Raw genomic sequence first — 26649 nt, forward strand, 5'->3', positions numbered from 1 at the left:
CATCGGCTTAATCTGCCAGTAAAACTTGGCTCGGTGTTGCTGTGAAATACATTTCCCTTCTCCCTCAGCTCTGCCAGGAAATGAAAGGTTTCAATGTAAGCGATGACCACTAATTGGTAGCTCACTGCGTCTACATTCTGAGAAATGCTGGGTTTAATTCCCTGTTTTGGACTGGCAGTCTGTCTCATTAAAATTCATGTAAAGCAGCTAAAGAGTTGTTGTTATGTCTGCCCTGGAGCTCTGCAGCAGCAGCAGTGGTAATGTAGCTGCTGTGTTGGATTGTTGCAGAGAATAGACGAAAGGTTAGAGCAGGTGGAGCACAAAGGTGATAATGTGGGTCAATGCTGATAAGACGTAGTTCAGCAGCCAGATTTGTTGAGAAGAAATGAAACTGTGAAGCATTTTTTTGTATCTCAGGATGGCACATACTCATACTGTAGATCTCAGTCAGACAATCCACACTGTAAAGGTATGAAAGTGTTTGTGTTTAACAAGGAGTGATTAAAAATATTCAGGCAGAGTCTGGCTTAAGCCTAAAGAGGAGTGTTTGTGCAGACCAGAAGAGCAGGGGGAGAAAGGTGGGAATCTCTATTTGTGAGAATGACGCATGTCAGTGTGAAATCAGCGTACCTCCAGTTTTTCTGCCTGGACTAGCCCACGAGTCTCTCCACTAATGATCCCTGAACTCTTGTTGAGCATCCTCAGCAGGTCAACATCTCCTCTTCAGACCTTGTTCATGGCACAATTCTGGATCCATCCAGATATGACAGCAGGCCACATGGGAATTCTGTTCTTCTTGCTATATAAGCAACCTTGTGTAAAGCTTCAGTAGTGTTTTTCTCAGATACTGGGGCAAAAAGCTGCAACTAACCCTTTGTTGGCTCTCTGATTTGTCAGCTGGGTCATCATTCAAAGCAAAAGTTGAGAAAAGAGAAAGCTCAGTCAGGAATGTTAAGACGAACAATAGAAGAAGCCAAAAGGCGCTTTAAATTTCTGTAGAGTTGAAGGGATCTGCAAGTTTGGGGATTATTCTTGTAGGTCTGTCACTCCAGGCAATCTCTGTTAAACTCAAACTGATCCATTAATGTTGTATTTTATGTTAATGTTGAGATACTGCTGATTATGGCTGCAGGAGGACCCTTTATGTCTGTGTTACCAAAAAAAAAGTACATGACTCAAGAGGATAAAGACTCTTTAAGTCTTCATTGGTCAGGTTTCCATAGGAATTTGTGCAGATATTCACGGTCCCCTGAGGCAGGGGTGTCAAACTCAATCCCAGCAGATTCTCAATTTAGGTCTAACCTGAGAGCCTAACAGGGTCAACATTTAACCATAACTGTCAACCTCATTTTCACCAGTAATAAATTATGGGGAAAAACTAAGTATTGATAATTAATTATTTTGAGTTTCATAAAAAAGTCAAAATTATATTTTTAGAGTCTCAAATTCTTAGTGGAAAAGTCAGACTTATTTTTTCAAAGGTCAAAACAGGAGAGAATTCAAAATATTAAGTTTTAAATGTCAAAATATGAAATAGAAGTTGAAATCTGCTCTGAGTTTTAAAGTTCAAAATATGAAAAAAAAATAAACTGTGAGTCTAAAAGGTTAAAATATGGGATTAAAAGTCAAAGTTAGGAGATGAAATGTCAAAATGTGAGAAAAAATTCAAAATATTGAGTTGAATATGTCAAAATATGACTTGAGATTTAAATTTGTGAATCTAAACGGTTAAAATATGAGATATAAGGTCAAAATTATGAATTGAAAAGATCAAAATATGAAATAAAAAGTTAAAATCATAAGTTTAAGTAATAATTTTGGATGCAAAGTTGAAAATATGAACTGGACACACACTTTTCTTTTCCCACATTTCAGACTTTTATCTTATTATTTTTACTATTTACTTTTTTAAGTTTTAATGGCTTAACAAGGATCTAAAATCTTCAAGGTTATGTTTGCATTTTTGTCCTAAAGGAAATCTGTAGACCTCGTACTGGTGGGCCAGTTATAATAAAAGTATGACATGAACTTGCAGGCCAGGTTGTGACATGAGCTGGATTTGGCCCTCTAGGCCTTGAATTTGGCAGTCCTGCCCTAAGGTATTTATTTAGATCTTTTCTTTTTCCACCCAGGGGTTTAAAATACCTCTGTGCAACTGTACAAGTGATTGAATTACGCCATTCGGGTCAGGTATTGGAGCATATGCTGGTTTGGAGCTTTGCCACTTGAATCTTGGTCCTGTACTGCTCTGGCCTCCTGATGGCCATCCACCAGGCCTGTGCCAGGCCCAAGCCCCATCTCCGGTGTCTTCCCAGTTGCCACCTCATGTTCAGACCCAGTGTCTGTCCAGTCCACAGGGTCCTGGGCACCCAGTATGCAGCGAGCTGGATCAGGCCTAGGAAAGCATGCAAGGTACCCGTAAAAGTGCAGCCTCAGCACCACCAGCAACGCTAAACCTATCAGATCGACACTTGTTGCACAGGGATGTCCTGCTCATCTGGCAGCAAGGGTCCCAAGGCTTTGATCAACTGCTGTCATGTGATGTGGAACTCACTGGGGCAAGAATGCTGCGATCCTTGCAGAGACTGTAGATGGTCTTTGTTGCAGCTCTTTACTTGAGGGAGGGAGGAGGCAGAAGCATTGTGAATGCACGTCTCCTAGACCAAAACAAAGATCCAGGCATTTGAGGATGCCTTGGATGCTGCCATTGAATCTGTGTCTGTGAATGGTGAGAACGTAGAAGTTGGGGCTGAGCAAAACAGTGTGTTGCTCCTGGTATCTGAGTGTGCGGATTAAAGTCTTTTGGTCCTTGGTCCTTCCAGTCTTACTATACTCCTGTGAGGCTTGGACATTGACTGGTGGCAAGAGGCGCCAATTGGACTCCTTTGTGACAACTTCTCTTAGGTGTATCTTTGGGTATTGTTGGCAAGAGTGTGAGTCTAATGCTGATGCGCTCAGGAGAGCATGGATGGAAGCGTCAACTGCCTTATATGGGAATGGCAGCTGAGCTTTGATGGGCACCTGGCACACTTTCTTGGGCCTGATTCAGTTCACACATTGGGTGCCCAGGACCCGATGGGCTGGTCAAGACGCTGGGGGCAACCATGTGTGTTTTGGAGGGTTTACCTGAAGAGATGGGGAGTAGACCTGGCACAGGCCTGATTGATGGCCATCAGGAAGTCAGAGCAGTACAGGACCAGGGCTTACGCAGCAAAGTGCTGAACTAACAAATGCTCCAATACCTGACCTGACCTGACCTGATCATTCTTTATTAAGACGAGAAACTATGATGAAACTGAATTAGAGGAGGTAGAAATATCTGTAGAGCGGCAGCATTTCTGTATGAGTCAACATGAGAAACTGCCAGTGTCCACATGTTTTTGAATAACTGGAGTTTGGTACAGATGTCGAGCTTTTTGAATGTGTTTTCGCACTGATATAGATCAAATGTTTGAAAAATTGTTGCTCCAACCACAGTAACACTTATGTTTCAAATCAAACTATTTTAATGTCTGAGTTTTTCAGGAACTGTCTGGGAGTGGGCAGACTGAATGCCAAGCAGCGCCCCGTTAGCCACGGCTGCCTCTCTTACATCACCACGGCGGCCTTTTGTTCAGAGTGAGCGCCTCTCTGTTTCCTGAGACGTGTTGATCTGAGGGATCCCACCAGGACATTGGCAGGAGATGCATTTTGGCCTCTCTTTCTATTACCGCCTCATATCCTGAGCCTCCTACGCATGGTTACAAAGAGCCTCGCTAATGACATGTGGCACTAAAAAGACCTGTGCTCTTCCATGCATGCCATGATTTTTCATTGTGTTATTAGGCTTTTTAAGGAGCAGGGCGAAGAGGGAAACACTTGTGGCAGGTAATTAAGCTTTATCCACTTCAGACTGTAAGTTAAGAAATTGGAATTGATTACTAGCTCAACAAGCTGACCAGTCAGAGGAGAAGGCCCTTTATCCTGGGATATCACCTGTCCTTTTTTCTCTGCTAATATCTCTGTTTCCTTGGTAACCCCCTGAGGGACTTCCTAACGCCTAGAGCCCAGTCAATACGATTGGCATATTATTGTGTCGGGTCGGTGCCTCCGAGGTGCTTCATTGGCAGCCTGTGGAGTTTAGAAAACAATGAGTCAGGCAGAGAGATGGGGATGTATATTTCAGCTGATTATTGGGCTCTGCAGCTGCATCCATTTAGAAAAATGTTCAGACAGTCACGTCAGAGGTGTCCGGTTATACCGTGTGTTAAATCAAATTAATGGACATCCTCTAGGCCAATCTTAATTGAGTTTCCCCCAAGGCAGTGGTACAATTAGCTGGTGAATGTAAAGCAAACACTATGGCTGTGCAGTGTGTTTGTTTATGTAAGTAGATTTCATGTTTGAGCAGATTGATAGGAAGAGGAAGAGAGGATCATAGAGACAGGAAAAGAGACTCTGTAAAGACAAGAGGCCATGGACTTGCATGTAATCTGTGTGTTTCCATTCAAAGATGTTCTATGGAGCTCGTTTGGCTTAACCCTTACAAAATGTTTGGGTCGAATTTGACCCGTTCTGACATTTGACAGCAGTAAAAAATACCCTAAACGTCATTCTTTTTGCCTGAAATTTGATGACTTTTCCTGAAGTGACCCAAAATACATATAAATAAAAATGTTTTATTATTTCATATTTTTGTATAGGTGCTACAAATTTTTGCACACTGAGGCTGTTATGGGTCAAATTTGACCTGTATCTATTCAGATGGATTTTAGATCTACCAGTGTGGGTCAAACAAAGGAAAATTGTGGTTTTATGGAATCTTGAAACTGTGAGAATGTACATGTCATGTTTGTGTGTATTTTATATGTGGAAGAGGTGACAGAGTTCAAGGGGACCTCACCACTGTCACGAGAATTGTCTGTGTTCCCAAAACATGGCAAAAGCTTTTTAAACATTCTTAATAGGTTTGTAGTTCACAATTTGGTAAAAATACTTGCTACAAGGGAATTATTTTGACCCAGACCAAACTGTGAAGGTTCAGAATATGAACAGTATGTAAGGGTTAAGTATATTTTTTGGCTGAAGTAGATGCATTGGTCTAATAAAGTCATTCTCTGATATAAGTGATGCTGGAGCTTCCTGTTTCCTGTGAAGTAGGGTTGTGGCGAGATCTCATGCCTCAAGATCTTGTGAGATCAAAATATCACAAGACTTTTTAGTGCAGTGAAAAACATCTCACAAGACTGACAGGCTTGACTACTTCATTCACAGATGGTCAATGAAATAGTCCAGCTGAAGTGGAATGTGCTTTGCTAAATTTGAGACTTGAAATTTGGCAGACTTCTTCTTGTTTGTGCTGACTTATGCACCAATTTATATGCCTTTATGCCAGCGATATATCCAGGCTGGAGACGTGTTACCAGAATTTTCATCCATCTCGGCCATACTTGTAAACACAATATCTCAATAAAGCTTTCTTCAAACTTTGCACAGAAGTCCACCATGATCCAAGTATTAACTTAACAGAACTCAAAGGTTATAGGTCAAAGGTCATTAATGTCTACCCTTACTTTCCATCCAAGCCATTCTTGTTGGCATTACATCTTAAGGGAATGGCGCCACTAAATGCATCCCAGCAGGGATTTGATGGAGCCTTATGCTCCGCCCTCTTCTGTTGCAAAACGTGCATTTTTTTTTTTTAATTAGGGAGTCTTTTCAACAACAAAACATCAAGTATTTGTACCAACAGGTAAACTCCGATAGTCAATTCATGAGCAAATTTCTCCCACTGAATGAGAAAAGTTGTTTTAAAGTGCAGACAAATTTCAGTTGGCACCTCAAGCAGATGCCAGCTACATGCAAAGCATTTTGGGAGCCTGGAGCAGTGCAAGGCCAGAAGGCATCAGCACTTCTAAGCATCGTTCCTCCAGATATGTTAAATTCAACCGTGAACATTAAATGTTGGTCAATTTAATCCTACCAGGGCTAGACTTATTTAATTATCAGCTTGGTGGATTGTTGACCACTGTAAGGTGTGTCACTCTCAACACTCTGACCTAATATCCCACCCTCAACACTGTCTGACTGGTGATGTCACACAACTACCAGCCAATCAGCAAAGAGGCCTGGGTGGCAATGAAAAGAAAGGGATGCTTTATGGAATCCCTTCCTGGAGCCTATCCCAGCTGTCATTGGGTGTGAGGCGGGGTACAACCTGGACTGGTCACCATTCAATCACAGGGCTGACATACAGAGACAGACAACCAGTCTGTATTATTTGCGCTGAGAAAACAATATGGTTGACTTTTAGTACCTACAGTACACTTTATGGACTAAAATTAAGTACTTTGTGCTCAAATACTGGGTTTTCATCTAAAAAGTTGTCTGAGGGTTTAGTTACTCTTTAAACATTGTAATTTTTGATGCACCTATTTTGAATCTAACAGTAATTTAAAAATGTGGATATGAAAATGACAAGATTCTGTCTGTGTTGTTGTGTCTATCTGTTGACATAAGTTGTTTATATGGAGCCTTGAAAACTAATGTGGTGGAGAAGAAAGGTTTAATGGATTGTCTGTGAAAGTGAAATAGAAGAAGGAGACACTGAGTGCTGTAAAGACGTCTCTACTTGTCGTCTGTGTCGACCTTGATTCCCATGAGGCATCCTGAGGTCTGTGCTTCCTCACCCGGCTTAACGTCCTGATGCTCTTGTATTCCTGTCAGCCTCTTGTTTTGTCACAGACCTTCTAAAGTGCTCCCTGTTAAAGCAGGCAGGGAGGTTGGATGTCCTCACCACGTATAAACAGCAGACGAAGAGACTAGGCTAAATGGATCTGACAGTAAACTGAGGCGGCGGCTGGAACATGTTGGCATGCCAGGCGAAGTGGATGCCGTCGATTCCACAAGTCCAGCGAGACGTCTTGTAAAAGTCATCTGTGATTCATGTAGAGCGAGGCGGCTCCCTGGAGAGATCTGATTAGTACCCTGCTGTGGACACTGCTGGGCAGATTGTTGAGCACAGTCTCCTACTCACAGAACAAGACACAAGTCTGTGTCTGATCACACTTTCCTGCCTGTTTTTCTTCCTTTTTTTTATTTTCTGAAAACATCCTCGTATGTTATTGAGGCTTCAGTGATCAGCGGGAAATGTGGGTTCATGAAGGTTGTAACAAAAAAGTTAGCACAGAGTTTATAATGGGAAGTTATTTTAACAAGGAGTTTTGAGTTTACAAATTATTGACCACTCCTCCATTCATGGAGGTTTTTCATGTGATGCTTTTAGGCTTTTACAAACAGCAGAATAGATCACTAAAAACATGACCACACACTGCAGGGATTTTTGCCATGTTTGATAGGTAAGGTTCCAATAAGAGCAGACTGGGTAGCTTCAGGGATAGTGTGTAGTATTTATCCCTCACACACACTGACACAGCTATGCCAAGATTTCACCTGCTTTCTTTTCTTGTTTTCAAATTTTTTCTGCTACTATACAAATATCAGGACAGCCTAGGACAGTCTGGCTACACACCATAAGTCTCTCACAGACTGTTAATGAGATGCCATCTCTGTCAGAACAGATATATACTAAAGCTTTTGAGATAAAATCAGATAAAACCTCTGTTTAGGGTTAGATTTAAGGTAAGGGTTAGGATACTAAAAGTAAAAAGGATCAAACCTAAAGGCTTAAAAGAAATTTGAAACTGAATATCATCAGCATAAACAGTATATTCAAAGTCAAAAACTGTTCAATGCACAAATATTCTTCAAATTTTATTTAAATCAGAAGAGACTTTAAACGAGTTTGACAATAATTTATTTTACAAATTGAATGAAAGAGAATTGTGCAAAGTCCTTGGCGATTAGACTCCACCATGATGATGTCATGTATTTGAAGGGGGAGTGAAGTAAATGGCAGGAAAAGGACACCCCCCTTGGAGTCTAGACACTGGTGGTGGTGTTGGGAGATTCAGGATCAGATAAGGTGTAGACTTCTGAACAGCTGCCCAGAAACCCAGGAATGCAGGATAAGATGAGGTGGAGACCTGTAAGGATCTGGACTAGATGCTGAACAACTGAATGGAGGTGGCTGGGGTGGAGGAGGGTTGCAGCATCTGCACAGAACGACTGGCTGACTGTGAAAGAGAGAATGACAGATTTAAAATCTGACTGTTGCATGATGATTAGACTAACAGGGTTGTGACCGAATCTGATTAGCTGAGTACTTAGGTGAGTGAATGTCCATGATTAGCTGATTGACAGAGCAGGAAGAGAGAAAGAATGGAAAAGCGAGAGATGTGAATGGGTGGTGACTGAAGAATGAGCAGAAACAGTCTTCCTGCATGAACTTTAACTGAGCTCCATTATTGCAACTTAATTATTTATGCTTGGTAACTTTTGCAGTGTGATTTGGGGTGCATTTTTTACAAGTTTATCAGTAGTAACAAGCTACACTATCGCTCAAAGGTAAGTACTGTAAGAAGGCTGGATAGCTCAGTAGGTTGCACTACTGACTTTGGTATGGGACATCGATGATCTGAATCCCAGTCAGTACGTAATCATTCCAGTTTGGGCCCTTGGATAAGGTCCTTAACTCCTGGAACACCTGTCTGATATATGTCGCTTTGGACAAAAGCGTCTGCTAAATGACATTGTAACATTGTAAGTACTGTTATGGGGACATTGGGACTACAGGCATATGGAAATACAACTTGGGCAGGTTTTGGAAATAAACCAACAGTTTACCAGTAAAAGTGAGTATAAATGTTTATTACATGTGGTACAAATTTGTCTTCAATGGTTTCTATTTGTGTTGGATACTTTTTTTTTTTTTTTAATTGCTGAAAATATGTGAAAATGTGTACCTAGTGTGTTAATCAATATGCAGCCATGGACATTTTTAGGGAATAAATACTTTCAGGATATTTCCAACTACGTTTTTCGACAATTTGGTAGAATTGCCCATATTTTGTTACACCTAGGGGTGCATGATAACTATCGCGCCAATAATTATTTGGCCGATAACAGGAAATTATTACATCATTCCGATAAGTCCCCTAACCCTAAGACTACACATTCTGAAACAGCAAGTGGCACCGCAGTACATGACCCGCTGTTAAGCACCAGAGAAGAAGAGGAAGCAGCCCCTGTGCTAAAATGCTAACAACACAGTGGCATTATTTAGTATTTTACAGGGAAGATAACACGACCATGTGCGTAGAATTTGCCTTGCAAAGGTCATAAAGACTAGAAAGAAGTCCTCGACGGATCTTATACGTCACTTAAGGGTCATCATCCTAATGACATTAAAACAAAGCGGCAGCAGCCACTAGCCTCAGCCGTGGGCATTAGGACCAAGCCAACGGCCAATACCAGGCAGAGCGCTGATCGTAAGCAGGCATTGAAAACTGCAGAAAGCTTGCCAGAGCCAAAAGGCGCAACGTTATAATAACAAAATCCATCTGGCAGTCTCCTGATCCACTGCTACTTTCATAGACGTATCCCTGCCTGCTCTGTTTGACGTGGTTTCATTCAGTCTGATCGACATTAGGAACAGAAGTTTAGCCACAGACCACGGTGGACTTTACATTCTTAACCTATCTCTGATATGACTTATGTCAGTGCATATTTTTAATCTTTATGTAAAACATCAGCTCGCTTTAATTCTGGCTTAAGCAGCAAAAACAAAAAAACAAAAAACAGAAAAAAGAAAGAAACCCAGACCCCCAAATAGCTCCATTTGTTAAGCACAACAGCCTGTTATCATTTGGTTTTATGGGGGAGAACCGTCTGTCAGTTGTTGGTGTATGTTGTAAATGTTTAACTAAAAAAGTTAACTATAATAACAGTTATAAAGTCAGAATAGTTCTTTGTTTTTTGAAAAACACAAGTGATATTAGTTAAAATTAGTTATAAATATCTCTGCTCACAACATATTAACCCCTTCTTACCCCCAGATGTGCATAAACACATCAAATAAACTTCTTTTGGTAAATCAACAATTAAAATATATATATCTATATATATATATATAGATATATATCAGTTATTATCGGTTATCGGCCATCAGGAGTAGGAAATTATCGGTATCAGTGTGTTATACAGTAAGATAAGGGCTGCACGTTGGCACAGGGGTTAGCACTGTTGCCTCACAGCAAGAGGGTTCCTGGTTTGCTTCCCAGCCAGACTTTCTCTTTCTGTGCAGGGTTTGCATGTTTTCCCCAGCATGCATGAGTTCTCTCCTGGTACTCTGGCTTCCTCCCACCACCAAGGGTGTACCCCGCCTCTCGCCCAATGACAGTTAAGTTGAGATAGGCTCCAGCCACCCCCTCCCCGCACGGGATAAACAGTGTCCTCCTATGAGGATGTCATTTTTATTTTTCTAAGTTCTTATACCTATCAAGTCCTACTTATCCCAAATAACTATGAGATATCAAGCATGCATAAAAAAATAAAGTTCAGGTGTCAGGAGGTTAAGATCAAGGATTTAAAAATATCGCTTGAAATATTTTCCTTACAGGCAGCTGTGATGAAGTGAAGGTTCAACGTTGATTAGAAAGAGTAAAAAGTTTGGGCTGACCTACAGATTTCTTTGATTTTGCCTCTGATATATTCATAAAAAACTGAACACTGCTTCTCCACATTTGGCTCTGGGAACAGACATCTGACCTGTACCAGTCAAAGTAAGCGGTCTGAATAGTTTATATCATAACAGGGTCACTTATGTCTTCTGACCCTAAACCATTCATAAAGTTACTAATTATTTCATTTTTTACTCTAAGAAACAGAAAGGAAAGACCTCAGAAGTGGAGTGATGTGATTTTCTTTCTAGGTCTTGGTAATGACTCCAGCAGCAGGATTCTAAATGAGCTTCAGCTGTTTGATTGATTTTCTTATGTAGACCTGTGAAGACACTTTGCAGTAATCAAGCCAACTAAAGATAAATGCATGGACGAGTAAGCGAAAAAACAAATTTCATGTGAAACTGTCACCTGAATGTACTGTGTAGTGTGTAACCTAACTAGACTGGTAAAATGAGGGCAGGAGGAGAAACCAGAGTAAACTGGGGGGATGGGGAAGATCTTGATCAATAATTAATTTTTGCCATCTTGTAACCCAGTTATTAAAGTAAATCCATTTTATTGGCTTTCTCTCTGTCTTTTCCCTCTGTGAATCTACTTCTATCAAATGGCATGTGGGCGTAAGTAGCACGGTCAGACATTTGCTCAGTTATCACACAGCACATGCTGTTTTTGGGTATTTAGACTGGGTGTCAGAGGAAGATATTTTAGGGTTATGGCTGTGGATTGTGTCTGTGGCAGCACCATTCTGAGAATCAGAATTTAAAGCCTTTAAACATGAGGGTTTAAGACTAAACTCAATAGAAACTTGAGGTTTTTTGAAGAAGTGTAATTTCATGATAAAACGTGATCTTTGAAACTTGAGCAACTTTCTTAAAACTATTATTTTATACTCTACAACTCACCCAAGAGTGAATAAAGTGAAGGTTTGTCAAGGAGACAGACAGTCTGACTCAGACAGGGAGAAATAATGAATATCAATTTGAAATGGCACAAATCCAATTGGAAGACGTCACAGTCCCAATGCCCATATTTCCACTGGTCCATGTACTTTGAAGAAGCCCTTGATAAGCTTGAACTTGTTAAGCCACTATGCATTTTACTCAGCTGATATGGAAGGGTTTATACTTAATATGGTGAGCAAAATAAATGCTGATGTATGGGAAAGCTCAGTGTATATTCATGCAATCAGCCAATGTGGAAATGTTTTCCAGTAAATTACATTTCTAAGTCACTGGGCATAGCAGTAAAAATAAATTAAAGCTCAGATGCAGCCGCTCTTTAAGGGCTCAGGGTGTTTTCTGTTAAAGTCTTTCACTCAAATAGGCATTTTCTCTTTGGAGAGCTTGAAGTTTTACGGAGCCCTGAAAGGGTTTGATAAAGACACTCACGCTGATATTAAGAGTGTGTGATGACTGTCGGGAACCTCAGTGTGATTCTGGAGTCTGTTGGGGCCCTAGGCAAAAATTCACAGGGGGGGCTTTCAAACCAGTGTTCATCATCATTCTGGGATCATCTCAAACTAACCAAAAAAGTGATTTTATTTCCAAATTCACATTTGTGTGATGGGTGCTAAACAGCGGTGCAGAGGTTAGCACTGTCACTGGTTCAAATCCCGGTCAGATTGGGCCTTTCTGTGTGGAGTTCCATGTTCTTCTCCTGCATGTGTGAGTGTTCTCTCCTGGTTCTTGGGGATCCTCTGATAGTCCAAAGACAAGGCTGTTGATGGGTGATCATGTACATTGGATGGATGTGTGGATGGATGGGTGGATGTGTGGATATGTGAGGCTTTGTGTAGAAGAAAGGTGGTCTCAGAATCCATACAATGGAGATGACATGACTGCAACTTCCCTCGCGCACCTTCTTAGCTTATTTTGAATCATTTTAGTTAGATATGGCTCTCTACCACGAGGCTACTCTATATATATGTCATGTCAACATTGCACACCACTGCTTGTGCTCGTGCACAATCAACGGCACCTTGTCACAGTCCACATTTTTCATTCATGGCAGTCCCAAGCAATCGTACTAAGCTTAAGCACTGGATGGATCACTCACACTGATAAAACAAACTGGGCTTTATGCACAAAAATATTTAGCAGCACCAGTTAATTATTGAATTAATGTGTTTCAGAATAAAATCAAACACCTAGCCATGCAGTCTCCTTTTGCAAACATTTTTGATGATAAATGGATCAACCTGAAGAGCTCAGTGTCTTGTTTACTGATGACTGCCATGCAACCCAGGATGGTCCAGATGAATGGAGATGTGGCTGCAATGTCAGCAAGGAGGTCGTGGAGTCATGTTTGGGCCGGAATCATGAGGAGAGAGCTGGTCGGCCCCTTTAGGGTCCCTGAAGGTGTGAAAATGACCTTGGCAAAGTATAAAGAGTTTCTGACTGACCACTTTCTTCCATGGTACAGAAAGAAGAACAGTGCCTTCTGTAACAAAGTTATCTTCATGCATGACAATGCACCATCTCATGCTGCAAAGAATACCTCTGTGTCATTGGCTGCTATGGACATAAAAGGCGAGAAACTCATGGTGGGGCCCCCATCCTCCCCTGACCTCGACCCTATCGAGAACCTTTGGAGCATCCTCAAGCTAAAGAGCATCCTCAAGCTAAAGATCTAGGCAGTTCACATCAAAACAGCAGCTCTGGGAGGCTATTCTGACATCTTACGAAGAAATTCAAGCAGAAACTCTCCAAAAACTCACAAGTTCAATGGATGCAAGAATTGTGGAGGTGATGTTTTTGATTGAAATAGCATTTGATTTCAGTAAATATGACCTCCTAAAGCTGCAAATTCAACAAATGACCATTTTCAATTTTTTACAACCTATAAAATGTTTTGAAACTTTGTTATGCATAATCATTTGGAACAGTGAATTTTGAGTTTTTTATTTTTGAAAAAAAAAAAGTTTTCATTGGGAGGTCTGTTAAAAAAATGAATTATGTTTTACCTGCTGATGACTTTAAAATTATACACTGTCATTTGCATTGACTATTTAGGAAACTCAGAGAAAAATGTCATTTGCATAACAATGTGGACCATGGTGGACTTTAAATGGTTGATGGTGAAACAGTGGGCTATAGGCAGGACCGTAAGCCTTAAGACTGTTAGGAACTAACTGATGAATGAGGAGCCTCTTAATCATTTAGACTACCAGTATGTCCAGGGTAAGAGCTGACTTGATTGATTACTTTGTGTCTGACCATGATTTAATCTTTGAAATGGCTGTCCAGTCATTCTAACAATATATCAGTTTTCATTGAGAAATCATTCAGTTGATTTAATAACTGGTGGTTGTTCAGATGGTTTGTCAGTTAGTTCATAGAAAGCGTTGACTTGATTGATTGATGGACTGGTTAGATGAGTAGTCTTGGGTTCCAAGGCTAGAGTAAATGCACTATTATGATCACCAATAGAAATGATGAATGGGCAGCTATGAAAGCGTTCAGTATTGATCGGTTGGTCACTTTACACCAGGAGCTGGCCGTGTTTGGATTGATGGCTGACTGGGTGGTTGGTTTCAAGGCCTAGGGGAGAACTGCAAAACCTTAAGATCTTCAAATTTAATTGTTCAAACAATCAACCCAATCTAGTAACTACTTAAATCATTTTCAGTGTGAATTGACTGACTGATCAATGTGTTTTATAAAGGGTTAATAGATTTGGGTCTCAAGGTTGAAGATAGTACTCCATGCTTAAATGTCCTCAATATGTCACTGAGTGAATTGATGACTGAGCAGCTAACCAACCAACCAATCACTTAACTGTCTTACAGTAAGATGTGATGTACATGATTCAGGACTTTTTCCACTGAGGGCAACATACAGAAATACGTAAATAAATACATATTCCTCACCTTGAGGATATTTAAAACCAATAAAACCAATCTAATGTAGGTTAATATATGCAAAGTTACTGAGTAGACCTAATTGGCTAGTTATCCCCTGACAGGGCAAATAGAAAATCATTTTCAGGGTTTTGGGGAGGCCAATCAGATTTTCAGGTAGGCCCAGCCTACCACTGGCTCTGCCCCTATAAGGTTCTGCCATTTGTTGCTGTAATCCATCAGGGAGTCATAAATATATTATTGTTATTATGTGTTCACTATTTACAGCCAGTTAACCAATCAGACTATCATCAGTAGTTCAGTCAACGGTAAGAGCCAACTTTGAAAGGCTGATGAATAACGGATCAAGTAGTTGGTTTTAGCCAGGGCTGATGGGTTTCAGTGCTAAACCTGATGGAACTAATGGCTGTCCTTTTTGAATTTCTGACCAACATACAAATCAAACAGGCTAGAGTTTCAGTGTTATACTGATTTGGGTTGATATGATGGTTGACTTTTGGGAAGGGACAGTTGCTTTTAGTTTTAAGGCAGGAGTCAGAAGCCACACCAAAAAGTCATCAACATATCACAGCATGAACTGATGAATGAGCAGCTTGACATAGTCAATCAATCAACCAGACAACCTGTTACTCAATCTACAGTAGGAACTGACTCCACTGATTGATGACTAGCTGATCAGAAAGCTGGTTCCAGCCATGGGTAATGAGTCTCAGTGTCAAGGCTGAGGTGAAAATTCATACCTTAATGGCTGGGAATGTATTCCATCCTCAGCCAACCAACCCATAACTTTGTCATTTTACAGTCGGACGTGACTTGATTGATTGTTAGCTCATGAAACGGTTGGGTTGGTCAGAGATCATTAACTCTTCACTCCCAAGGCTAGAAATGAGGCATGACAGATCTTCAGAATATCACTGCATGAACTGATGAATGAGCAGCTTGGCTGAGTCAATCGATTTACCCATTACTTAGCCTAAGATTTGACTTGACTGACTGAAGTATCTTGAGATAACTTCAGTCATTCAGCCAAACCAAACATTATTTTATTGTTTTATTGTGAGACAGCATTTGATTTTATACTGTATTTTAGGGGCATTGTGTTTACCAGACAGGACTGCTGAAAAGAGAATGTGGGGAAGCGAAGGCAGGGACGAAATGCAGTAATTTGTCACCTCTGTGAATGGTGCACTTGCTTTACAAACTAGAATAGCCAATGCTCCAGAGGAATTGGCTTGATTGATTAAGGCTTGATCAGATGGTTGGCTTTCAGGCAGAGACAACTAGCTTGAATCTCAAGGCTCGAGGTAGCAAGGCATGCCAAAAGATCTTCAAAACTACAGAATGAACTGATAAAAGAGCAGCTTGGCCTCGTCAATCAACCAGGCAACCATCTGTTATTCAATCTAAAGTAAGAACTGACTCCATTGATTAATGGATGGCTAATTATTTGGCTCGGTTCCCAAGGTTAAAGGTAGGTCAAAAGCTTGAATATCTTTGACATACAGTATTACTAAGTGAAGTTATGGAGCACCTATGAAGAAGTTCAACCAACCCATCTTTCAGCTGTTGTATAGTAAGAGCCAACCTGATTAATTGCCCGTCAGATGGTTGGTTTCAGGCAGGGATAATTGGTTTGAGCTTCTAGGTAGAGGGATACAATTACAATCCTGAGGAGTTTCACCAGATAACTTGAATTAAATGGTAAAAGGGGAAGCTGTTCAATCACTCAGCACAATCAGTTCAGAGTTAGAACTGATTCAGTAGATTGATTGATACTGATCAGATGATTGGTTTACGGTGAGGTTAATGAGCTCAGTGCTGAAGGTAGATCTCTCTTAGACTCTGCATTCACAGATGTTACCAGCCTAATGCATGAGCCACTTTACAATCATGTGTCAGGGGAGATCACAGAGAGACAATCCTAGCTGTTGCTGAGTGAGAGGCAGAACCTTGACGGGTTGCCAGTTTTTCTTAGAGATACACTCTATGGGCAATTTAGAGGGACTAATTATCTTTACTAGTGTGTCTATGAAACGCTTGAAGAAAATGGAGTCCTGCAGGATCTTAAAATGACATGTGGCACATGCTAGCTTCACATAAGCAGGCCTAAACTGGGAATAGAACCATGAACCCTCTTCCTGGAAGGTAGCAGTACTAACCAATCCACCACTATGATACTCTTCTTTACAGTCTTTCAGCATAAAATAAGTGAAAAGGTTAGAAAAAATACCCAGTTGTTTGATTTATGACTGCTAGGATAGATTGTATCAAGCAGGGATAATTGTTTTGGTTCTTAGGCCTGAGGTAGAAATGTATGCCTGAAGTTTATAATCTTAACCCTGGATAAACTCATGACTGGGAAGTTGTTCAAGTTTTCTAAATAATAAAGCCTGTTTCTCTTCACTGGCATAACTACCTTCATAAACTAGCCCTAATGCCAACCATCAGATAATATTTCATTAACATATATTAAAAGATTTATTTCTTCTTTATTTTTGACCAACATTTTGCAGCAAAGGGAACAAACTGAAAAGTACTGAAAAAAAAACATAGAAGGACAATGGGCTATTAAAAAAAGGTTTTAATGCTGCTGATGAACCTGAGACTACTAATTGAATTATTGATTGAACAGAAATTTAAATAAAGAGTAACTGACTGGTCTCAAGGTCAGAAAACACTTATAAAGCCGTCCAAATTGAGCACAATTATTCTAAATTATCTATGAGTAAACAATGTCAGATTGTGTTTTTGTTGAGTTTGGCAAACAATAGCAGTCAAATGGCCCTTTCTGCAGGTGAGCATCCACTGTTAAGAGCAGGTACACATTATTTAAAGTCCATATGCTTGTTAAAGCAGACACAGCCTACATACATTTTTATCTTAATTATCTAGATCCATGGTTTTCAAACTGTTTTTGCCCAAGGCACACCCAAAGTTAAGTCAAAATCTCAGGGCACACCGTATTCATATTGATATAAAATAGACTCTTAAATAATGTTACAGTCAAGGCCACCCATAAGGAGGGGGAAAAGGGGAGAGCTTTCTGGGGCCCAGCCTGGGGGGATCATGGAGGTCAGCAAAACTGTGATCCATTGTTAAGTAAAGATGTGATAACCAGTATATTTAACCCAAACAATTAACACTCTTGTCAAAAAGTCATAAAATAAAGTAGAAGAAACTGAGACAACTTTAACTGAGAAGTACTGAATAATTATGAAAAGAGACAACAGATGGTATGACGAGGCAAAATTGGGAAAAAAAGAGGCCAAACATGGGCAAAAGGTGGCAAAAATGGGTTAAAATGATTATTTTTTTCATAAATACAGCAAAATTGGGCAAACAGTGGCCAAACAATGGCAAAGTGGGCAAAAGGTGGCAAAAACTGGTTAAAAGTGATGTATAAATAAGGCTAAATTAGGCAAATTATGGCAAAAAAAAAGTCAAAAATGGGCAAAATTGGCAGAATGGGTTAAAAGTGTCAAAAATGTGGGGAAAAAAGGGTTGCAAATGGGAAATAGTGGCAAAATAGGTTAAAATTGATAAAAAAAAAAAAAATTAAGCAAAAAGTGGCCAAACAAAGTCAAAAATGGGATAAAATGCCATAAAGTTGGCAAAAATTGGTTACATTTGGCTAAAAGTTTCAAAAATGGGATAAAAGTAGCAAAAGAAGAGACAAAATGGCAAAACAGCTGCAAGAATGGTTTAAAGGTGTCAAAAGAAGTGGTGAAATGGGTAGAAAAGTGGTTAACTTAAAAGGAAAGTAGCATGAATAAATAATTTCAACACCTGAACCCAATAATACCTTGCCACAATTTTCAGTTTTTAATGAGGTGTATGTTAGCCAGGATGCTAGCATCAGTGGTACTGGTCCAACTCACATGCACTGATATCAAAAAAATCTGGGAAGGATCCATACTCCAGGATTTTTTCAGGGGCCCAGCCAATTCAGTGGGCAGTACTTGTCATAAAGTTTTAGTAATAAAGTATGGTTGTTCAAATTCCCAAGGCACACTTACACTTGCCTCAAGGCACACTAAGGTGCCTTGCCAGAGCATTTGAAAACCCCTGATGTAGAAACTCTATTGTAGAGAACTTGTCAGAAATAGCGTGTTTATCATGGATTTAATCTTATGTGTTAACAGTCTTGGTGTTAATTTTACACTGTGCATTCTGCTTTGCACTACTCCTTCTCCTGCCCATGTCTCCTGCTGTTGTTTAACTACACTAAGTTATGCACCATTTATGAACCAGGACAATTAAAAATGGTGTCACTAAGATAGAGGTCATCTGACATAAATGATTCAACAGCAGCAGTGTTTTGAGGAAGCTGACAGATTCAGAATTCGGTCTCCTCATGAGACCACGCACTAAAATGGGATTTTTAATTGAGCCTTTGACACACCACATTAAACCACAAATCACCCAAACTGACAAAATGTTTAAATCAATTTGCCTGAAGGGCTGCGTCTCCTGTTGTACTTGTGCTCATCAGTGAGTAGGCCCGGTGTGGCGTTTGAAATTTAAACAGGCACACAGGTCATGTGTCAGTTCAGATGTTTATCTTGTCTCTAAAGAACACGGCAAATTAATTTTGATGAGGCTATTAACTCTCCATCTACAGCAGTGATTGCATCAATCAGCCAATCAGCGTTTGGCTGATTTTCAGGACACACGACTGTCTGGAAGTGAGAGCTGCAGCTGCTGCAGACTTTTATGTTATCGACTCACTTTGACCAAAAACTCAGAGGAATCCAAAAATGTCCTCACTGGAAATATTCCCACTCAATAAACGTGGTTTACAGGGTGGGAGTGTTTCCAGGTAATGATTTTATGTCGACATGGACTAATAGCATTTTGGAAATTGAAGCATTGGTTATGTCCCAAGTAATATGGATGCCAGAAATTAGAAGCATGGGTTGCCAATGATGCTTGGCACAAAAGGGAGGACCCCAGCTGGCATTTATTCAGCGGAAGACTATGTGACATAAAAGAGAGTTATTATTTCTAAATCTGTCAATGTTCCCGCTGCAGGTCAACAAGACAGAAGAAAAGTCCCTGGAGGAGCGAGGACGCATCATGATCTCTCTGAAGTACAACACCCAGAAGTCCTGCCTGGTCGTTGGCATCATACGCTGTGCTCACCTCGCCGCCATGGACGCCAACGGCTTCTCTGACCCCTACGTAAAAACGTTAGTATGAACACACCAGCAGATACACACAACAGGAACAGGAGCAGGAGTAGCACTCCACAATTCTAAGAAGTACGACACTGGTACAGACTTAAAGGATAGCTTCGAATTTTTTTGCATCAAGCATCATCCAAACCAAAGGAACTGTGCTGAAGAGGTGAAAGTTGTCTCAATAGCTGATAAAGATGAAGCCAATGTAATAGTGTCTCTCACCTTGATTCTCTCCAAGTGCCAGCGGAAAGCATGAAAACAAGATTACTGAGGATAAATGATGACTGTGCCCCATGCTGTGTTGCACTCGTTTTGTCCGTAGGTTTTGTCATGTCTTTACAGCACATTGTGTACTTTGCCACTCCCACAGAAACAGCTCTCGCTCTCATTTAAGTGAGGAGCAGAGAGAGGCACGGCACATACTAATATGGCTGTCCTATATGCGTTTGATAAAGTCGTGAAACAGTGACGGGGGGTTGCAAGATGCTTTCCAACAATCAAAGATAACTTTATATGATTTAAAATCATACATTTTATATATTATTATAAAAAATATTGTTAAAAAGAGTTCAATTTTAAATAAAAACTTAGTTATCAAGTGATATGTGTGCTTAAATGTAAGTAAAAGTTATAAAAACTACCTAAAATACAAATTTTATACGCAATGCTTTGTGCAACATCTTGCACTTTATCCCCCTCAAGGAAAGATGGGGGTCCACAATCTTTGATGCCATTATTTTGGGGGTCACAGGCTGAAAAGTCTGAAAACCCCTGGTCTAGAGAGATGGTTTGGTCTCCTAGGCACAACATATAATACTGTGTATAAAAATGAGCCATCATATTGTTAGATATCCTTTTATGCTGATGATGCACATATTTCTCTGCCAATGAAATCAACAAGTGGATGTGTGCAAACATATTGAGATTTAATGAGCACAAAACAGAAATTCTGCTTGCTGCCCTGCATTTTTAATGCCTGTCTTTCAAAGTTAAAAAAAAAGGATACGGATTTAGGAATCATTTTAGACAGTGACCTTAATTACAACAGCCATTTTAACCCATTAAGACCTAGCATGTTGCTGAAAATGTGCTGTTGAAGCATACTTTGTGTTATCGTAATTACACGACTGTGTTTCCAAACAGTTTCTGAAAGCTGAAAATTGCACTTCACAGCCAACATGTGGTTATGACCGTAATTTCACCTCTTCAAATCTAGCATAATGTTCCCCCCTTTTTTGTACTTCTTCATTTTCAACTGTTAAAACCTTCTTAAACATGCAGCAAAATGCAAATAACTGCCATGTATTAAAAGTTGTAAGTATTGTGGAAAAATGGGAAAAAGCACTAACTCACAGGACATTTTCTGGGCCTTTTATTGCAAAAATAAGAAAAAGAGTCCAGAAACTCAGGAGTTAAAGGGTTTAACAAAATTGGAAATATCTAGTTTTATCATCTCAGGAATACTGCAAAAACTAGACAATTTTTGACCCAGCAAGGTGCAGAAAGGATAATACTTGCTTTTATTACAAGCCACCTGGATTACTGCAATGCTTTATTTACTGGTCTCCCACAAAATCACTCTAAAATGTGCAGTCAATCCAGAATTCAGCAGCCAGAACACAAACCACTGGCCGCCTGTTCATTTTAGAATTGATTTAAAAATCTTTACCTACCTGCAAAGCCTTTAATAATTTAGCCTCCTCATACATCAACGACTGCCTCAATGCTAAGATCTTCCACTGTCTTTCTTTGAGACATTCCCAAAGTTTGGGTATTAAAAGACATCCAAAGATTTTAAACTCTGCACAATAGTGTCAAAGTCTGGTAAAGAAGTGGAGAAGTAACAGTTCGTTAAAAACCAAACCAAGGCCAGGTTGACCAACAGTGATTTCTGCCTCATCTGTGAGGAAAATTGGTCTGGTTACAAAGGCAAACACCTAGATTAGTTCAGCTGTAATACAGGCTTCATAGCAACACAGTGGTGTTACTGTCTCAAGATCCACCAGTGTCACAGAACAGCAGGCTAACAATATTCAAGAAAACACCAACAAGCCAAAACACTTCTGGAATAAAGGCTTCTGGAGTGATGAGAACAGAATTGAACTGGTAGATTCAGGCAAGGTATACAAATCTATGAGCACAACTGTAATTGAGCAGATCTACTTCATTGGGTGGAAAAACTGCTCAAATTAACAATAATGAAACCAGTGTTAATTTCGTCAACTAAAACTAGGACTAAAAATGTTGGTCGACAGCCTTTCTCTCCATGACAGCAACTAGACTAAAACAGACAAAAATAAATCTGTGATGACTAAAACAGACTAAAAGTCAGTGTTAACTTTGGCAGCTATTTTTAGTTTTAGTCTTTAGATAAAATGTTTTTTTAGTTTTAGTCCCTTTTATGTAATTTCTACCCTTTTTAGTTTTAGTCTAGTTTGATCCAATGAAAACTAAATTACATTTTAGTCTAGTTTTAGTCATCTTGAAAAAAAAATTAAACTTACTTTTTGTCAGTTTTAGTCATTAAAGATCTATTTTTGTTAGGCTTAGTCTAGTTTTGCGATGGAATAAAAGGCTGTCCACCAACATTTTTAGTCACAGTTTTAGCCAACGAAACTAACACTGAATGAAACATCATTCTCAGGAGAGCAGGGATGGGAAGGGTCAGCTGTACTGTAATAGTAGTATAGCTATAGCGTATGTTCTCCACTGATGATTTTCTCAATGAGCGTTTCTCTTTCTGATCATAACGAAGCTTTTTAGTGGATGTACCTTACACTACAGTGGTGTAATGGAGTATCTGGTTGTGCGGATGTTTTAGACTACCGGTGATTATCAGCACCATGAAAGACACACAGCACAAGAGGCCATCAGGGCTGCAATTTGAAGGAGATTCATATTTATCACCTGAACATTTCCCAAGTCTTTCATCTGGCTGAGCAATGAAAGTGCAATTAATTTCCTTCTCCGCCGTGCACACCTTGAGAACAAAAGCTCGACTCGTTTTAAAAGAGAGGAGCTGGCAACAATTTTCCAACAGTTTGAGGTTGAGGAAATCTTCCTGAAGCTTGAAGGACACTCAGGCGGGTAATAGATTTACTGACAAGTTCATGTGAGAGGGAATAAAGGAAATGTATGCTCTGTCACAATGACAGGGCTGCTGGGTTTCACTCTCCGTCTATCAAGAGGCTTTCTGATGCATGAACTCACAGCTGCCACCTAAACTGCTAATTCCTCCATCCGTGCCAGGTGTTGGGAAGAGTCCCAGAGCCATCGGTGACTCAAGGCAACAGTAGCTTCCTAACTGCATAACTTTGGTCCTTTAGTGCATTAGAAATGTCTGGAAGTAATTTAGACCATTTTCAAACCACAACCATGATATTATAAAGAACACTTGGTCTCATTTGCAAATCTATTCCCAAGATTGTTCTTAAATTTGCTCTTAAGAAAAGTTCTAAGAGAAACCTACATGCAGTCTAAAACTGCTTTATTGTTTGCACCTGCGTTCTTAAGTTGATGAGAGCCAGGTGCTCTTAAGCTCCTAATTAGCATAGAGAAACACCCTTTTTATGCCCATATAAGGACGTATAAGGGCTGTGTGCAAAGAAAGAAGGAGCACATGAGAGAGAGGAGAAGAAGAAAGATAAATAAATAAAGACATCTGCATACTTTGATAGTTTTAAAGTGGATGTCCTACTCCAGTCCTACTTCAAATGGCACCAAAAAAGGGAGAGTGAATTCAAGGCCGCTCATAAGGGGGGATAAAGGGGAGAATTTTCTGGGGCCCAGCCAAATGGGGGGCCTATGTAGGTCAGGGAAATCATGGTCCATTATAAAGTAAAGCTATGATAACCATATTTTATTTTTAACCTGAATATTAATCACTCTTATCAAAGCAACAGCAATATTGTTTATTTATTTATGCTGTAGTACAGTACAGCCATTTTCCAAGTAAACCCTCTTTTATTAAAAAAAAAACAGGATTACCTTTTATTGGTAATGTTAACAGTGTGAATGGGCGGACTGAGCTGAATCAGACTTCATAGCTAAGTGTGATGTTCACAAATGTCAGGATGCCAGAAAATAAAGTAGAAGAAACTGACAGAACTTTAAAGACCCTGTAATGTGAGATAAAGTAAAGTAAGAGAAATATGATTTTCTCAGATTTAGAAAGTGCTACAATCTGAATGTTGACCTTATGATCAGAGCACAGATTCCTGGCTCTGTGCCGGAGAGGAGACAAAATCCGTTTTCTGGCTCTAATTTCTGTTAAGATGCTTAAATTGATCCATAGACCACTGTGGCTGATAGATCTGGCAAATTTACCTCACAATGAACAAAAAAACAGCATCTAACTGAATGTTTACTTTCAGTAAAGGCATTGACATCAGCTAACAACAGACTGTACTGAGATGAGCTGCTCTGTGGTTTTATATAGTATTGTTAGAGGGGCGGGGCCATTCCCCAATGTGGGCTCATGACATCCCGAGTCCACACATTTGCTCTGCCCCGAATTAAACTCAGCCAGGAAAGAGGTGAAAAAGGTCTCAATCCAAAACTCAGATTTCAGTGTTTTCACATGTTTACAGCAGCCATATTCTTACATATGTAGTGTGTTAAGACAAAAACTTTGGCTTTTGCTTTCCAGGGTCTTTAAGTGGAAAATAATTAAATAATTGAAAAATTGGCAAGAATGGGTTAAAGGTGGCCATAAAGTGGTGAAAAGAGGATGGAAAATTTTGGAAAAAAATGGATCATAAAAATGCACAAAGCAGTTAAAAAGTTGCCCAAAAATTGTTTAAAGTGGTGAAAAAGTTGCAAAATTACCAGATAAATTTGAAAGATGGTTTAAAAGGTAATAAAGTAGTAACAAGGGGTTAGAAACTGGCAAAATGGGCTACAACAATGGGGTGTGAAATGTCGAAAAGTGGTTAAAAAGTGTAAAAAATTGTCATATTGTGTAAAATGAAAAAAATTGTGTATAAATGGAAGAAATGAGTGAAAAGTGGTTTTAAAAAAGGGGTTAAAAAGTGACATGAAGAAACGTTAGAACCCAATAATAGCTTGTCACAGCTCCAAAATGAGGTAACTCTAGTGCCTTTTCTAAGTGCACCAGGGCCTTCACCGTCTCCTCTTAGTCTCACTCAGATGACTTGAAAATACTTTTAAATGCTGGACTGCGATTATCGTCACATTTGCACTTTTTGTGTGAAGCCAGGAGGAATGATAGTCTGAAGTTTTTTTCATATTTTTTCCCTGCCTGGCCAGGAAAGCATGAGGACAGAAAATTAGACTATGCTACTATGTAGCCACACAGAAGTAAAGAAGGATGACGGCTACCAACAACACACTGAAAAGAGTCCATTCATTTTACTGTTCAGTGATTGAACTATTACAAATACTGTACCAGTACATTCAGTGATTTATTTTCCCTATTCCAAACCTTATATTTATATTTCATAGGTTGTTGCAACTACTTTGTTTCCAAAATAAAAATGGCTTTTTAGTGAACATATAAATCTTTTTTTTACTCAGAGTTAGCTTCAGATCAATTCTTCATTTCACAGCTGATGTAAATATTTTATTCAACAGGTTAATGGAGTTTATAATACACTGTCAATCATAATTGGATCTGCTCACACAGCCTAAAGAACTAGACAGCAATATGAGTGTGTTTTGGTTATGTACCTTCAATTTTGCATCGATTTCATGGAAGTTTGAGATGACTTTTACCTTTGATATGACTTATAAACTGGAAAAAGCCAAATCTAAGCAAGTGTATTTGTATAATTCAGTATGGATTTGCTTCCTGAATGATGCTGTTGAGCTCTATAATCAGTTGAGACGGGTCTTGTATACAGTAGCCCTCAATCTTTTATGGGGGGGTGGGCAAAATCAGGTCTTAAATTTTTACTGAGCAGCACAGTCCGATAAATTCCAGAGTAAATACCCTTCTTACCGTCTCCTCATTCAGTACTGTAAATCCATCCAGTCAGGCTTAGTTGAAGGAAATGTTTCCGGGTTTTCCTCCACGGCTGCTGCACCGAGCATCACTCTGCAGTAGTAGCACATTGCAGCAGTTTGCTCAGTGATTTAAAGCAAATGTGTTTCATTGTTTGCATCCTAACTTTCACTCCCACCCTGTTTTGCCTACGGGGTCGCTTGTCCCATTACATGACAACAATTAAGTTTACTGCAATATCCTCATCAACAACAATTTCAGCCCCCGTTCCCTCAGGGATAAGTTTGTGAGCAATAACCCACTTAAACTCACTTTAAGTCCCTGTGTTACCTTGGGAAATTGAAGCGTGCGTGTGTGGCTCCAGCGAGCACGTAAAAGAGAAGAAGGATGTGACGAGCCGCTTTAATGGCCCACAGCATCGAGGTTTACAACATCAGAATGAGCTTTATGGAGCTAAACTCTGCCTTTCCAAATGAATAGAGGTAATACTAAACATCCTGTAGGATTGATAGAAGTACAATCTTTCTTTTGCATCATTAATGAAGGAAAAGTCCAACCCTGTCTCTCACACAAACACTGACACAGTGGCTTTACAACAGCGCTTAAGGCTGCAAACAGGAGAGCAGTGATCTGTTTCAGTGCTGACTCAGACTGCAGGGATACAAGCTGAAACCTACAGGCTATCACAATGTTAGATGCACCATAAACACAAGAAAGAACACAATAAGTCAAAATATGGAACTTAAATAGCGTTTGCAAAACACAACATGAGTCACAGGATCATTGGTGCAGCCAAACAAAGAAAAGGTAGTAAAAAATCACTGGAAAAAAACTGCTGTATTTAAAGTAATACAGGTGCCAATCCAGCCAATTGGTGCTAGTTGTACCATTACACCCTGGAGACAAAAGAACACTCCAAGCAACTCAGAGAAAATGTTATTGAAAAGTATAAGTCAAGGGTTGGGTCCAAAAAAAATCCAAGGCACTGAACATCTCTGTTAAATCCATCATCAAGAAATGGAAAGAATACGGCATTTGTAAATCAGACCGTCCACACAGTGAGCATGCATAAGGAGACTAGTGAGA

The 26649-nt window shown here is 39.7% G+C and overlaps 1 protein-coding gene across 1 annotated transcript in view; it reads left to right on the forward strand.

Moving 5' to 3' along the window:
• The window catches only part of doc2b (double C2-like domains, beta), a 289938-nt gene that overhangs the window by 253491 nt on the left and 9798 nt on the right, over nt 1-26649 (forward strand). The window contains exon 6 of the mRNA XM_041801872.1: nt 19453-19610. Coding sequence (XP_041657806.1) covers nt 19453-19610 — 158 coding nt within the window. The remainder of the gene's footprint in view (nt 1-19452; nt 19611-26649) is intronic.

This window comes from Cheilinus undulatus, linkage group 12, assembly GCF_018320785.1.
Source record: "Cheilinus undulatus linkage group 12, ASM1832078v1, whole genome shotgun sequence".
Classification (NCBI taxonomy): Eukaryota; Metazoa; Chordata; class Actinopteri; order Labriformes; family Labridae; genus Cheilinus; species Cheilinus undulatus.